At 39.8% G+C, this 16,234-nt stretch overlaps 1 protein-coding gene across 2 annotated transcripts in view; it reads left to right on the top strand.

The window, feature by feature from the left end:
- Positions 1-16,234, top strand: part of ARL13B (ARF like GTPase 13B) — an 81,414-nt gene that overhangs the window by 16,730 nt on the left and 48,450 nt on the right. For both annotated transcript variants that reach the window (XM_087439457.1, XM_004439926.3), the window contains exons 2-3: positions 1,231-1,301; positions 14,942-15,191. In XM_087439457.1, the coding sequence (XP_087295583.1) occupies positions 1,231-1,301; positions 14,942-15,191 (321 nt within the window). The remainder of the gene's footprint in view (positions 1-1,230; positions 1,302-14,941; positions 15,192-16,234) is intronic.

A 16,234-nucleotide genomic window follows, 5' to 3' on the forward strand; every position in this document is an offset into this window, starting at 1 on the left:
TGGCCTGGAACAGAAATGCACTTCAGTCGTGGACCGAATCACCAAGATGATAGGACCAGTGTAATAGGTTTGTTCCTTTATACCTGTCCCAGGTTTAAGCGGTCCCTAGGAGTCAGGTGGATTAGGTTCTGGTTCTGACTCTGTAACTGACTCATTGTCTTAGGACCCTGGGCTTATATTTCTTCAGTTGGAAAATTGAACTAGACTGTATTTTTTTCCTGACTCTCTAGAGTTTAGGATATCATCAGAAACAGTTGAGGCTTTATCATTGTGGGAACCCTCTTTCAAGATATGTTAGCACTTAAATTAAGAATCATGTTACTATACTATAGTTAAGATTTATACTTGGAAATGTGCTGCCTATCTGAAGACAGAGTTGAGCACACCAGTAGTGCCTGGTACCTAACAATCATTCTTTTCTTATGTAATTTCACAAGAGAAAACAGATTTGTGATAATCCTTAGAATTCAATTAACTAGAAAATCGAATCTTTTGTAGTTGTTGTTAGTGCTGTTGAGTCAGTTTTGACTCCTAGCGACCCTGTGTACAGCAGAGCAGGACCCTGCCCGGTCATTTTTTGCGTCATCCTCTCACCTTCCGACGCTATCAGACAGTGCTCTGGTGCTATTCATAGGGTTTTCATAGCCAATTTTTTTGGAAGTAGGTGGCCAGATCCTTCTTCCTGGTCTGTCTTAGTCTAGAAGCTCCGCTGAAACCTGTCCACTGTGGGTGACCCTGCTGGTATTTGAAATCCTGGTGGCATAGCTTTCAATATCACAGCAACACGCAGCTGCCACAGTATGACAACCAACAGACTGGTGGTGTGGTTCCCTGACTGGGAAACAAGCCTGGGCCATGGTGGTGAGAGCATCAATTCTTAACCACTAGACCGCCAGGGCTGGCTAATTGAGTCTTTAGCCATGATAAGTAACTCATGTGTTAGAATCCATCTCCCTCCTTCCCTTTCTCTCTTCCTTCTATCCTTTGGGTTATCTATTGTACAGTTTCCCTTTTTTGCTTAGAGAACAAAAGGATGACACTTTAAAGATATTTTTCCTGAATTTTGCTTTTTAAATCTATATTTTATTCATCATTGTACCCTCTAGTGTCCAACAGATTTTCTTGTACATAGTTGATGCTTCTTAAATGTTGCTTGAATGAATGAGTTTACTTTTATTTTTCCCCAATATTGAATTAACTCAGTGATTTTAAAATTTTTATTATTTTAAGAAAGGTGACTCTTGTGATGGTGGGACTTGATAATGCTGGTAAAACGGCGACGGCGAAGGGAATCCAAGGAGGTAAGCTGAGAGTATGTATGATGACATTATTCTGAATTGTTGTTTATTTGCATTGCTTTATTCCATGTTTGTTGGCTACAGACGGCGTGTACTCCATTACCTTATATTCTTAGTATACTTGTGGCCAATGTGGTGAATAGACTCTGGCTTAATAGTGCCAGCCTATTATCTTGTTTCAGATTTGAATAAATGCAGAGATGCAGAGGCTCCTTGAGATCTTTGATCAGCTAAGAGGGATCACATCTGTCTTCTAGCCAATAGGAAAGAAAAAGTAAAAAAAGGATATGCCCCTGCCTTTAAGGATACCCATCTTCTACTTACTTTCTCTTGGCCAGAATTTCATCAGAAGGCTACACCTAAATGAAAGGGAAGCAGAAATGTAGTTAGCCAGCACAGCTCTCTTTGCATCTCTTGATTTTATTTTTCAATATGGTATATAATTTTTACAGTTATATTAAAGATAGGGCCTCTGTGTCATTAAAGGGTTTTATGTCATTTATACTACATCTCATTGGATTTATTTATTTAGTTAGTCTTAATTTAATGCTTGGTACTACAATATGGAAGTAACTGTGCTGAGTGAGCTTGTTGAGTACCCAGAAGATGTAGCACCAGCCAGGCGTCTTCAGGGTATGAATTGGGAGAAAACCTAATATATACTTGTTCCTGAAAACGGATCCTGCAGCAAGATATAGTTAAGGGGCTTTTATATATGAAAGTTTATTAAAGAAAATTAACACCTTGTAAACTTGCCGTTGTAGAAAAACGTTTTGTCACCCCAAATTCTACTATATAACATTAGATACAAATTACATATTATTGTCTCTGGATTCTTCTAGAGCCTTTTTGGTAACCCTCATGCTGACTCCTAAGTGATATCCTCACAGAGCACTCACTGTCCTCATCTAAACAGGGGTCAGCAAATTTCTTCTGTAAAGAGCCAGAGAATAAACATTTGAGACTCTGAGGGCCACATGGGCTCTTTTCCAGCCACATAACTCTGACATAGTAGTGTGAAAGCAGCCATAGACAATCTGTGAGCAAATGAGCATGGCCATGTTCCGGTGAAACTTTATTTATGGACATGAAAATTTAATGTGTTATGAAATATTATTCTTGTGATTTTTTTGCAATTATTTTAAAATGTAAAACATTCTTAGCTTGAGGGCGTTATAAAAATAGGTGGCGAGTCAGATTTGGGCTGCAGACCATGACCCCTTATCTAAATGTCTTCCCTTCTTCCATTGCTTCAAAGCCTTCCATTCAAGGGAATAGAATCTAAGAATCTGCTAATCAGACTGTCTAATTTGTTGCATGTACTTTGAACATCCTCTTTCTATTAGGCCCTTTCTCTTCTGAATTCCCCCTCCATGTATCTGTCAGTTTCTTCTTTTGGGTCTAGAAAATGCTCAGGGTATCACATCATGAACAAAACGTCAAAGCTACCTTCAGCGTTGAGCTCGCCTCTGACTCTGTTTTTGTTCTCCATCTCATGTTTACTCTTCAGCCTACTACAGAAGCTGATTTCTTACCTTTTTTCTTGTTTAAAGATTCCAGTTATAGAGAACTACTTGCAAGTTTCCACATGGAACCTTTTCATGACTTTGTATTTTTGTTTATGCTGTTCCACTTTTTTTTTTTTGTGAGGAAGATCAGCCCTGAGTTAACATCCATGCCAATCCTCCTCTTTTTGCTGAGGAAGACTGGCCCTGGGCTAACATCCGTGCTCATCTTCTTCTACTTTATATGGGGCGCCGCCACAGCATGGTCTGACAAGCAGTGCATTGGTGTGCACCCGGGATCCGAACCTGGGCCGCCAGCAGTAGAGCGCGTGCACTTAACCGCTATGCCCCCCCCCCGCCAATTTTCTTGCTAGACGGAATATCTGCTTATTTCTAAAGACGTATTTTTGTCATTATAGTCTCCTTCTTTATGAAGTCTTTTCTGATTTCCTGCTGCCCTACCCATTACCACCACCGTCAGTAGAACTGACTACTCCCTCTGCTTCAGCCTGCACTTACCTATACCTCCTTGTATCACTGCTTAATTGCCCTTTTGTTTCCATATCTCCCCACCTCTCCAGACCATAGATTTCCAGTGGGCAGTTTTATTCATTTTGTGTCAGGTCTGGCCATGCCTGAGGTGTAGTAGGCAGTCTTCTTAAAACATTTCTCCCATGGCTTCTACTCTTCGGCTTATTTCAGCTCTTCTCTGAGTTGGTGTGTTTTGTTTTTGTTTTTTGTTCTTTTTTTTTGCTCATTTCTTTTGAGATATATCTGCTTCCTTCCTAACTATATTGGCATGGTCTAAATCCAGACCCTCAATGTCTTTCATCTATAATGTTATTATAGCTTCTTAATGTAAGAGTACTTTCCCTATCTTGAGCTTCACTTCTTTCAATCGCCTTCTCTTCTTCATGGCTGTCAAAATGATTGCATTAGTTTGATATAAGTTCAGTTGTTCTAACAGAGACCTAAAATAACAATGGCTTAACAAAATAGAAGTTTCTTTCTCTCTCATAACAGTGCAGGCAAAAGTAGTCTCGGGCTGGCATACTAGTGCCATGGTGTTAGGGACTCAGGTTCCTTTTCCTATTTGCTTTGCCATTCCTAGTGTTCTCCCTTCCTGCCTGGTCCAAGGTGGCTCACTACTGCATGTGCATTTCAGCTGGAAGGAAGAAGAAATGGGCAAGGGGGAGGCCATCCTCCTTTCCTTGCCATTGACTGGAACCAGTGGGGGTTTGGAGCTGGCTCCTCCTTGCTCTTCTTGGTTTGTATCAGCTGGTGAGAGCTGATTAGGCACATCTCTTCCCAACTCTGTGTTCAGGTACGTCACATTGTAAGTTTGAAATTGGCCATGGTAGGAGTTTTGACACCATGGAAATTGGCAAACACTACGTATCAGAGTTCCCCGCCCCCCAAGCTGGTTAAATATTTAATAGTACAACAGTAACACACTACCTAGAACCTGCTCTCACCGCCACCCCTACTTGCCACAGAGACTGGGGATTGTCTTTAACCTAAACAGCCATGTGCTAAGCTAAAAATCCAGGATTCTCTGACTATCAGTGCCGTTTCCCAATACCTCCTAAGGAGCTATTGTTATTTTGGGTGGGAAAATTCTTCTTTGTGTAAACCAGTCCCTAGCATTGTTGGATATTAACACATCTTTATTATATTGTAGGTATTTGTTTGTATATGCTTCTCCTTTTTTCCTCTCTGTAAGAGCTCTGTAAGGTCAGAAGATGGATCTTATTAATCTTTGTGTGTCTAGGACCTTGCACAGTGCATATAAGAGACGCTCAATAAATAGTTATTGATTACATATTTTTATTTTATCTTGGACTTTCTAAAAATTGTCTTAACACATATACTTTACTGAAATCTTCAGGATTTGGGACCATATGTCTTTGTACCCCTGGTTATTGTATGATGCCTGATCTATAACGGGCCCTCAATTAATGATTACAAGCATGGATGGATGGATAAATATATGCAAGGATGAGCAGAAGGATGGACATAAGCACAGCAGCCCCAGCTGTCTTAGCAGCCTGGTGTTGTGGTGTTGAGCCACTCTGTGCTTTGTGTTGAGTGCTGAGGATACAGAGACAGGTCCTGGCTATAGGGAGGTATAGGCCTGTGAAGACCAACACGAAGACAGAATACAGGCACACCTGGGAGGTGTCGTGGGTTTGGTTCCAAACCACCGCAATAAAGCAAATATTGCAATAAAGCAAGTCACGTGAATTTTTTGGCTTCTCAGTGCATATAAAATTTATGCTTATATTACACTGTGGTCTGTTAAGTGTGCAATAGCATTATGTCTAAAACAGTGTACATACCTTAATTAAAAAATATTTTATTGTTAAAAAATGCTAACCGTCATGAGCCTTCAGGGAGTCATAATCTTTTTGCTGCTGGAGGATCTTATAAAAATCGCAGTGGAGAGAGAGTTTGGAAGATGGTGGGGTAGGAGGATCCTGAGCTTGCCTCTTCCCACAGATGCAGCAACCTACAACTACCTGTGGAGCAGTTTCCTCTGAGAGAGATCTGGAAACTGGATGAAAAGAAGCCCGACAACAAGGGACAACACAGAGGGGTGGAAGAGGCAGAGATCCCATCCTGCTGAGGAAAAAACTATACCCCAGCAGCGGTGGGAGCGATTGGGAGCGACCTCAAAGGTACAGAGCTTTTCCCAGAGGAGCAGAGCATTCAAGATCAACATTGGGCACCCCAGCCCTCAGAGACAGCACAAGTGAGATCCCAAAACACTTGTCTTTGAAAAACAATGAGGAATATGCCCAGGAAAACTATAGAACTTCAGGGAAAGGAAAACCTGCTCTTAAAAGGCCTATGCACAGACTCACTTGATCCAAAAACAACACAAAAACACCAGAGAGAAAAGTGCATAGTCTATTGGTAAAAGACTCACTTACTGAGCTCAGAGGATATCCCAGACAGGCAGGAGGCAGCTGGGCTTGCCCCCAGAGACTGAGACACTGGCAGCAGCCATTATTGTGACCTAGTTCAGCCATGCTGACATAGACGCTGGCAGATGCCATTGGAAGCTTTCTTCCAGGCAGCCTGCCCCAGGGACCTGTCCTGCCTACCAGTGAGCCTGCAGCAGACTTGCACTGTTGGGCCACAACCAGCCACATAGGGGATCTGCCTCGCCCACCAACATGCCTGAAACAGTCAGGTGGTGCTACACCAGGGCCTGTCCCACTCACCAGCATGCCTGAGGCAATTGTGCACCCCCAGGCCACACAGCCAGCCTGTGCAGAGGCATGCCCCACCCACCAGCATACCTGAGGCAGTTGTGCACTGCTAGGCTACATAGCCAGCCTGCAGTGAAGGCCTGTCTCACACAAGAGTGAGCTAGCAACAGCCCTGTGTTGCACAGCCAGACTCACTGGAGGCCTGACCCACCCACCAGTGTACCTGAGGCAGCTGAGCACCACTGTACTGTGCAGTCAGCCACACTGGGGGCCTGCAGCAGTTGTGTGCCGCTAGTCCTAGCAACCAGCCACACTGGCAGCCCAATTTGCTCACCAGCGAACCCTCAGTAGTTGTGCCCTACCATACCTCGCAGCCAGCTGTGCCAGGGGCTTGCCCCACCCAGTAACACACCTGTAGCAGCTGCACATGACTGGGCCTTGCAACCAGCCAGCCTGAGGGCTAGCCCAGCTTACCCACATGCCTGCAGCAATAGCAGCCCCATCAAAACAGAAGGGCACATGCAGCCCACACAGAGGACAGCCCTGGAGCATTTGGCATGAGTGACAAGAGGGGAGCACGCTCTTGGGCCCCCTAAGACATCTCCTACATAAGACTACGTTTCCAAGATCAGGAGACATGGCTGATCTACCTAAATCATAGAAATAAGCACTGATAAGTAGGCAAAATGAAGAGACAAAGGACTATGTTCCAAATAAAGGAAGAGGACAAATCCTCAGAGAAAGAACTAAATGAAACAGAGATAAACAATCTACCTGATAAAGAGTACAAACTAATAATCATAAGGATGCTCTTTGAACTCAGGAGGAGAATAGATGAGCACAGTGAGAACTTCAACAAAGAATTGGAAAATATAAAAAAGAACCAATCAGAGCTGAAGAATACAATAATGGAAATGAAAAATTCACTAGAGGGAATCAACAGCAGAGTAGATGACACAGAGGAATGGATCAGCAATCTGGATGAAAGAGTAGAGGAAATCACCCAAGCTGAACAGAAAAAAAAAAAGAATGGGGACGATTTAAGGGATCCCTGGGACAACATCAGTAAAGAATATTGACATTTGTGTCATAGGTGTCCCAGAGGAGATGAGAGAGACAAAGGGGCAGGGACTTATTTGAAGAAATAATAGCTGAAAACTTCCATAGCTTGGGGAAGGAAACAGATATCTAGGTCCAGGAAGCACAGAGAGTACCAAACAAGATGAACCTGAAGAGGCCCACACCAAGACACATTATAATTAAAATATCAAGATTAAAGATAGAGAATCTTAAAAGCTGCAAGAGAAAAGCAGTAAGTTATGTACAAGGGGAACTCCACAAGGCTATCAGCTGACTTCTCAGCAAAACCTCACAGGCTAGAAGGGAGTGGCATGATATATTCAAAGTGCTGAAAGGGAAAAACCTACAACCAAGAATACTTTACCCAGCAAGGTTATCATTCAGAATGGAAGGAGAGAGAAAGAATTTTCCAGACAAGCAAAAACTAAAGGAGTTCATCATCACTAAACTGGCTTTACAAGAAGTGTTAAAATGACTTCTTTAAGTGGAAAAGAAAAGGCCACAAATAAGAATAAGAAAATTATCAAAGAAAAAATATCACTGATAAAGGCAAATATATAGTAAAGGTAGTGGATCAACCACCTATAAAGCTAGTATGAAGGCCAAAAGACAAAACTACTAAAATTATCTATATCTACAATGATAGGTTAGGGGATACACAAAATCAAAAGAGGTAAAATGTGATGTCAAAAACATAAAATATGGGGGGTAAAAGTGTAGGGCTTTTAGTATGAGGTCGAACTTAAGAGACTTAATATAGATTGCTGTATACATAGGTTATTATATATGAACCTAATGGTAACCACAAACCAAAAACCTATAATAAATACACAAAAAAATAAAGAGAAAAAGCCGCAAACATAACACTAAAGAAAGTCATCAAATCACAAAGGAAGAGAGCAAGAGAAGAACTGCAAAAATATCCAGAAAAAAGTAACAAAATGTCAATAAGTACATGCCTATAAATAATTACTTTAAATGTAGATGGACTAAATGCTCCAATCAAAAGACATAGGGTGGCTGAATGAATTAAAAAAACAAGACCTATGTATATGCTACATAGAAGAGACACACTTCAGATCTAAAGACACTCACAGACGGAAAGTGAAGGGATGGAAAAAGATACTCCATGCAAATGGAAACGAAAAGAAATCTGGGGTAGCAATACTTATATCAGACAAAATAGACTTTAAAACAAAAACTGTAACAAGAGACAAAGGCATTACGTAATGATAAAAGGGAACAATTCAACAAGAGGATATAACACTGTAAATATCTATGCGCCCAACATAGGAGCACCTAAATACATAAAGCAAATATTAATAGACATAAAAAGAGAAATAGTTAACACACTAATAGTAGAGGACTTTAATACCCCACTTACATCAATGGATAGATCATCCAAACAGAAGATCAATAAGGAAACATTGGCCTTAAATGACACATTAGAGCAGTTGGACTTAATAGATGTATATAAACATTCCATCCAAAAACTGCAAATACACATTCTTTTTGAATGCACATGGAACATTTTCCAGGATAGATCACATATTAGGCCACAAAACAAGTCTCAATATGTTTAAGAAGATTGAAATAATATCAAGCATTTCTTCTGACTACAACAGTGCGAAACTAGAAATCAACTGCAAGAAGAAAACTGGAAAAGTCACAAATATGTAGAAATTAAATAAAATGCTACTGAACAACTATTGGGTCAATGAAAAAATAAAAAAATATCTGGAGACAAATGAAAATAAAAATAGAACATGCCAAAATTTGTGGGATACAGCAAAAGCGGTACTGAGAGGGAAGTTTACAGGAATATGGGTCTACCTTAAGAAAAAAAAATCTCAAATAAACAATCTCATGTTACACCTAAAGGAACTGGAAAAAAAGACCGAGTGAAGCCCCAAATCAGTAGAAAGAAGGAAATAATAAAAATCTGAGCAAAAATAAGTGAAATTGAGACTAAAAAGACAATAGAAAAGATCAATGAAACTAAGAGCCGGGTCTTTGAAAAGATAAACAAAATTGACAAACTTTAGCTAGACTCACTAAGAAAAAAAGAGAAGTCTCAAATAAATAAAATCAGAAAGAAAAGAGGAGAAATTACAGCACATTCCACAGAAATACAAAGCATTATGAGAATACTATGAAAAGCTATACACCAACAAATTGGATAACCTAGAAGAAATGGATAAATCTTAGAATTATACAACCTTCCAAAATGGAATCAAGAAGAAATAGAGTAGAATAGATCAATCACTGAATAGATCAATTGATTGATCTATTGATCTGAATTGATTGATTATTGAATCAATAGATATGATCTGTTGATTCAGATCTATTGATCTGAATAGATCAATCACTAGTAAGGAGATTGAAACGGTAATCAAGAACCTCCCAAAATTAAAAGTCCAGGACCAGATGGGTTCCCTGGTGAATTCTACCAAACATTCAAAGAAGATTTAATACCTATCCTTCCCAAACTCTTCCAAAAAATTGAAGAAGAGAGGATGCTTCCTAACTCCTTTTATGAGGCCAACATTACCCTGATACCAATACCAGACAAAGACAACACAAAAGAAGAAAATTACAGGCCAGTATCGCTGATGAACATAGATGCAAAATCCTCAACAAAGTAGTAGCAAATAAAATACAACAATTCATTAAAATACATACAGCACAATCAACTGAGATTTATTCTAGGGATGCAAGGATGTTCAACATTCCCAAATCAATCAATGTGATACACCACATTAACAAAATAAAGACTAAAAAGCACACAATCATCTCAATAAATGCAGAGAAAGCATTCAACAAGATTCAGCATCCATTTATGATAAAAACTCTGAATAAAATGGCTATAGAAGGAAAATACCTCAGCATGATGAAGACCATATATGACAAACCCACAGCTAACATCATACTCAACAGTGAAGACCTGAAAACTGTTCCTCTAAGGACGGGCACAAGACAAGGATGCCCACTCTCTCACCATTCTTATTCAACATAGTATTGGAAGACCTAGCCAGAGCAGTCAGGCAAGAAAAAGACATAAAAGGGATCCAAATTGGAAAGGAAGAAGTAAAACTGTCACTATTTGCACATGACATGATTTTATATATAGAAAGCCCTAAAGAATCCACAAAAAAACTGTTAGAAATAATAAGTACAGTGAAGTTGCAGGATACAAAATCAACATGCAAAAATCAGTTAAATTTCTGTACACTAACAATGAAAAAGAAATCAAAGAACTCAATCTCATTTACAGTCGCAGCAAAAAGAGTAAACCACGTAGGAATAAATTTAACCGAGAAGATGAAAGACCTGTACACTGGTCTTTCCGAAAACTATAAAACAAGTATACTACAAAGCTGTAGTAATCAAAACAGCATGGTACTGGCATAAAAACAGACACACAGATCAATGGAACAGAATTAAGAGCCCAGAAATAAACCCACACATCTATGGACAGCTAATCTTTGACAAAGGAGCCAAGAACACACAGTGGAGAAAGGAAAGTCTCTTCAATAAATGGTGCTGGGAAAACTGGACAGCCACATGCAAAAGAATGAAAGTAGACCATTATCTTATACCAAATTAACTCAAAATGGATTAAAGACTTGAATGTAAGACCTGAAACCATAAAACTTTTAGAAGAAAACATAGTACACTCTTTGACATTGGTCTTAGCAACATCATTTTGAATATGTGTCCTCAGGCAAGGGAAACAAAAGGAAAAACAAACAAATGGAACTATATCAAATTAAAAAGATTCTGCACAGCAAAGGAAACCATCAACAAAATGAAAAGACAGCCTACCAGTTGGGAAAAGATATTTGCAAATCATATATCCAATAAGGAGTTAGTATATAAAGAACTCATACAACTCAACACCAAAAAAACAACTCAATTAAAAAATGGGCAGAGAATCTGAACAGACATTTTTCCATAGAAGACATAAAGATGGCCAACAAGCACACAAAAAGACATTGAACATCGCTAATTATTAGGGAAGTGCAAATCAAAACTACAATGAGATATCACCTCACACCTGTCAGAATGGCTGTTATTAAAAAGACAAATAACAAATGTTGGAAAGGATGTAGAGAAAAGGGAACCCTGTACACTGTTGGTGGGAATGTAAATTGGTACAGCAACTATAAAAAACAGTATGGAGATTCCTCAAAAAATTAAGAATAGAACTGTCATATGATCCAGCATTCTACTTCTGAGTATTTATCCAAAGAACACGAAAATACTAATTTGAAAAGATATACACACTCCTATGTTCATTGCAGCATTATTCACAATACCCAAGACTTGGAAACAATCTAAATGCCCATCAATGGATGAATGGATAAATAAGATGTGGTATATATACAAAATGGAATACTACTCAGCCATAAAAAAGATGAAATCTTGCCATTTGCGACAACATGGATGGACCTTGAGGGCATTATACTAAGTGAAATGTCAGATGGAGAAAGCCAGATAACCGTATGATTTCACTCATATGTGGAAGATGAAAAACCAACAACAGACAAACACATAGTTACAGAAAACAGATTTGTGGTTACCAGAGGGGAAGGGGGGAAGGTGAAAGGGGTGAAGGGGCACATTTGTACAATGACAGGTGGCAACTAGATGTAATCTATACACGATGTAGTCTACACAGAAGTCGAAATATGATGTACACCTTAAATTTATATAATGTTATAAACCAATGAGACCTCGATAAAACAACAAAAACTGCAGTAATAAGCAATAAAACTGCAGTGAAGCACAATAAAGTGAGGTATGCCTGTGTTACGATAGAGGGTGCGGGTGATACTGGAAGTAGGAAGGAATCATCAGAGAAGGATTTCTAGGAGTGGTTGGAACCTGAACACTTAGTCTTGAGTCTGGAAACACAGAATCAAGAGTAGGAGCCAAAGGAAAGAATAGAGAAGTGGGTTTGGGTGCTCCATGTGTCAGAAGAAACAGGCTTCTAGAGTCCTGAGGTCCTGGCTCTGCCTACCATGTAATCTTGGACAAATTACTCAGTCTGAATTGGTTTCCTGAGAACGTTGCCATCATTTTATCTGTGCTTACGTCGCCCCTGCCTACAATGTTCTCCCTTCTTTGTCATAACTTGGCAGCTTTTAAGACTTTGCTCCCATTTCACTTCCTCTCTGAAGCCTTTCTAGACCGTAACTCACCCTCCCTCCTCTTTACCCTTTTCCTCTTGAATGCCCTCTGTCTTCGTCAACCCCGGCTGCCCAAGCAGAGAACCACAGACCAGGTGGCTTAAGCAACAAACAGTTATTTCTCACAGTTCTGGAGGCTGCAGTCTGAGATCAGGGAGCTGGCGTGGGCAGGTTCTGGTGAGGGCCCTCTTCCTGGTTTACAGACAGCCGCCTTCCCACTGTGTCCTCAGGTGGTAGAAAGAGAGGAAACAGGTTCTTTTGTGTCTCTTCTTACAAGGGCATTAATCTCGTCGTGGGGGCTCCGCCCTCATGACCTCACCTAAACCTAATCACCTCTCAAAGGCCCCACCTCCAAATGCCATCACATTAGGGGTTAGGGTTTCAAAATATGAGATTTAGAGAGACACAAACATGCAGTGCATGACACCTTCACACTATCCTCTCCAGACTTTTTCACAGAACATATAGGTTCTTGTGTTATTCCTGTTAATATTCTGTGTTCTTGTATTGTACTGTATATTCTTTGAGAACAGCAACCCTATGTTACTCATCTTTACATCCTAATGCCTAACCAGGTCTTGGTACTGAGTAGGCGTTCTGTACATGTTAGTCCCTCATCCCTACTCCAGCACAGTTGATTTATTTTCACTGGTAATTTCCTGGGGGCACCTCTCAAGTCATACTCAAAGACAGCTGCCTATTTTAACTATGGAAACCAGTTCTGGCCTGGACTAGATCCACATTTTTAAATGTCTGGTGTAATCCTGTTTTTGGGATATCAGCCTGCTTATATTGCTTCTAAACTTGCCTTTTTCTCTTTCTAGATAAGGAAGGTCTTACAAAAATGTGACTTGTAATGTGTCTGTTAACTTTCTAGGGAGCTGTGTAAACTGCACTGAAGTGCTTGCTGAAAGGGAGTACATTGCAAATCTGTTTCTCAGTATTACTTAAGCCTGGCAGCAAATGCCATTCAGATTTGTCTTTGTAATAGCAAATGTTTTGCTGAATGTGAGAATGATAAGACCCTCTAAACCACTGTTGTTCAAGAGAGCTTTCTGCAATGATGGAAATGTTCTATATTGGCTCTGTCCGGTAGGGTGGGCCACTAGCCATTTAATTTTATTTAATTTTAATTGTTTTAAATTTAAAAAGCCTCATGTCGTATGTGTACTGTACACTGTGTTGTGCGTTGTGCCTGGTATTGACCGTGCAGCGTAAACAAAGGCCAGTGATATTTAGTGTGGATTCCAGTGATGAAAAGAGAATGGAAGAGACAGACATGAAGTTTAAACTCTTTTTCTCTTTAACCGTTGAGTCACCAGGTTCTATGAATCGTTCATGAGTTCTTTTTCCAGTCCTCTCTTTTTGTTTTCATACCTCTCTGAAAACTGGCTATCCACCTTATTTCCAGTCAGTTCTACAGACTTTAGCAAAGGTTAATCTTAACAAAGCACTACTTTAGCCACCTTGATTATTGGTCTGCTGAAATACCTCTGTGACTCCCAGCTCTCTGTCCTGAGAACCTTCTTCAGTCTGCATTCCCCATCTTAAGGGTTTGCTCCAACCACAGTGTTCAGATTGTTCGTACTTCTTGCCTTCGCCATTTCTGTTGCTTAGTTCTCTCTTCTGCCTGTCTAAATCCTACCTAGCTTTAAGGCCTAAGTCCAGCTCCCACATGAAGTCTTTCTTGAAACCTCGTGGTCTTTTTAATCTGTTACTGTCATTACCACTCCTTGGCTGTTATATACAATCGGTACCTTCTTTGTGTTGTCATATACACGAAGTCAAAAAAGTTCAATTATAAATTTATGAGACTATCCAAAAACATGTGCCTGTAGAAATAATGAAATCTACTCTTTATATTTGCAAGCTGCCCTCAAAAGTCTCTTTATTCCGGGCCGGCCCTGTGGCTTTAGCGGTTAAGTGCGCACACTCCGCTGCTGGCGGCCTGGGTTTGGATCCCGGGCGCGCACCGCTTCTCCGGCCATGCTGAGGCCGCGTCCCACATACAGCAACTAGAAGGATGTGCAGCTATGACATACAACTATCTACTGGGGCTTTGGGGGGAAAAATAAATAAATAAAATCTTAAAAAAAAAAAAGTCTCTTTATTCCAGTTATGACTTAATTCAGTTAATTAAAAGAGTAGTCCTATTCTTTGCAGCTTCTCCTATTCTGTGGTTCTAAACTATTCTCTAAATGTTCAGATTTTCATTATAACTCCACAGAGGTTGTAATGGTCCCTGGGAATGGCTGTGGTGTTGAAGGGTTGGAATTTTTATTGTTTGTAACTTGGAGAGTCAATGGCCTTAAAGGCAAGAATTCACTGATTATTCATTCTACAGACACTTATTAAGTACCTGTTATGTGGTAGGCATTATTCTAGGAGCTGGGGTTATATCAATAAAAACAAACAAAAAAAGGACAGAAATCCTATCTGCATGGAGTGTAAATTCTAGTTGGATATTTTATAGTATCTACCCTTCCCCAAACCAGTGTGCTTAGATGTAATGCTGATTGTGTAAGCAAATAATAAACATTCTATTTTTTACTAAAGTCTGATGAATAACACTTTTTATGTCATTTAAGTTGTGAAGTTAATGTTATTAATTTAAAGTTTAAAGATTGTTTCTTTTATGTCGTTTGAAACAGAGTATCCTGAAGATGTAGCTCCTACTGTTGGATTTTCCAAAATTGACCTGAGACAAGGAAAGTTTGAAGTGACCATCTTTGACTTGGGAGGTGGAAAAAGAATTCGGGGAATCTGGAAGAATTACTATGCTGAGTCCTATGGGGTAATATTTGTTGTGGATTCCAGTGATGAAGAGCGAATGGAAGAGACAAAAGAGACGATGTCAGAAGTACTAAGACATCCTAGGATATCAGGAAAGCCAGTACTGGTGTAAGTAAGGTGGTGTCCTTGTAAACGTAGAGGCAGCAGCATTAACCAATAAAGAAATTTACCTAAATTACAAAATCCTGAATAAGGTAAAATACTCATGCCCTAGTGTGATAAAATGTCTGTAACTGACGGAGTTGTTGCTGCACAAGGCCTGTTGTGATGCGGTCTGTAGGGATTCAAGGTTGAGGCTGTGTTATGAAGAAGCCTTATAATTAGATCTCCTGGGTATTCGAATATAAACTTTGTTTTATGTGATAATTTACTTTTTATCAAATTTTGCATCATGAAAAGGTCTGTTAACGAGGTTCTGGAGTGTTTTCAATGTTTTCCTCTTTTTTTTTTATTGATGTTTTAATAGTTTATAACATTGTGAAATTTTGGGTTGTACATTTTTGTTTGTCCATCACCATATATATGTCTCCCTTCACCCCTTGTGCCCACCCCACACCCCCATTGCCCCTGGTAACCACAATACAGTTTTCTCTGTCCATGTGTTGGTTTATATTCCACATGAGTGAGATTGTACAGTGTTTGTCTTTCTCTTTCTGGCTTACTTCACTTAACATAATACACCCCAGGCCCATCCATGTTGTTGCAAATGGAACGATTTTGTCTTTTTTATGGCCGAGTAGTATTCCATTGTATATATATATACCACATCTTCTTGATCCAATCGTCACTTGAGGGACACTCAGGTTGCTTCCGCTTCTTGGCTATAGTGAATAATGCTGCAGTGAAGTCACATAGGGGTGCCTAAGCCTCTTTGGATTGTTGATTTCAGGTTCATTGGATAGATTCCCAGTAGTGGCATAGGTGGATCATAGGGCATCTCTATTTTTAATTCTTTGAGGAATCTCCATGCCATTTTCCATAGAGGCTGCACCAGTTTGCATTCCCACCAGCTGTGTATGAGGGTTCCTGTTTCTCCACATCCTCTCCAACATTTGTTGTTTTTTGTCTTGGTGATTATAGCCATTCTAACGGGCGTGAGGTGATATCTTAGTGTTGTTTTGATTTGCATTTCCCTGATGATTAGTGATGTT

This window comes from Ceratotherium simum, chromosome 15, assembly GCF_057802395.1.
Source record: "Ceratotherium simum simum isolate JZ-2026a chromosome 15, ASM5780239v1, whole genome shotgun sequence".
NCBI classification, from domain to species: domain Eukaryota; kingdom Metazoa; phylum Chordata; class Mammalia; order Perissodactyla; family Rhinocerotidae; genus Ceratotherium; species Ceratotherium simum.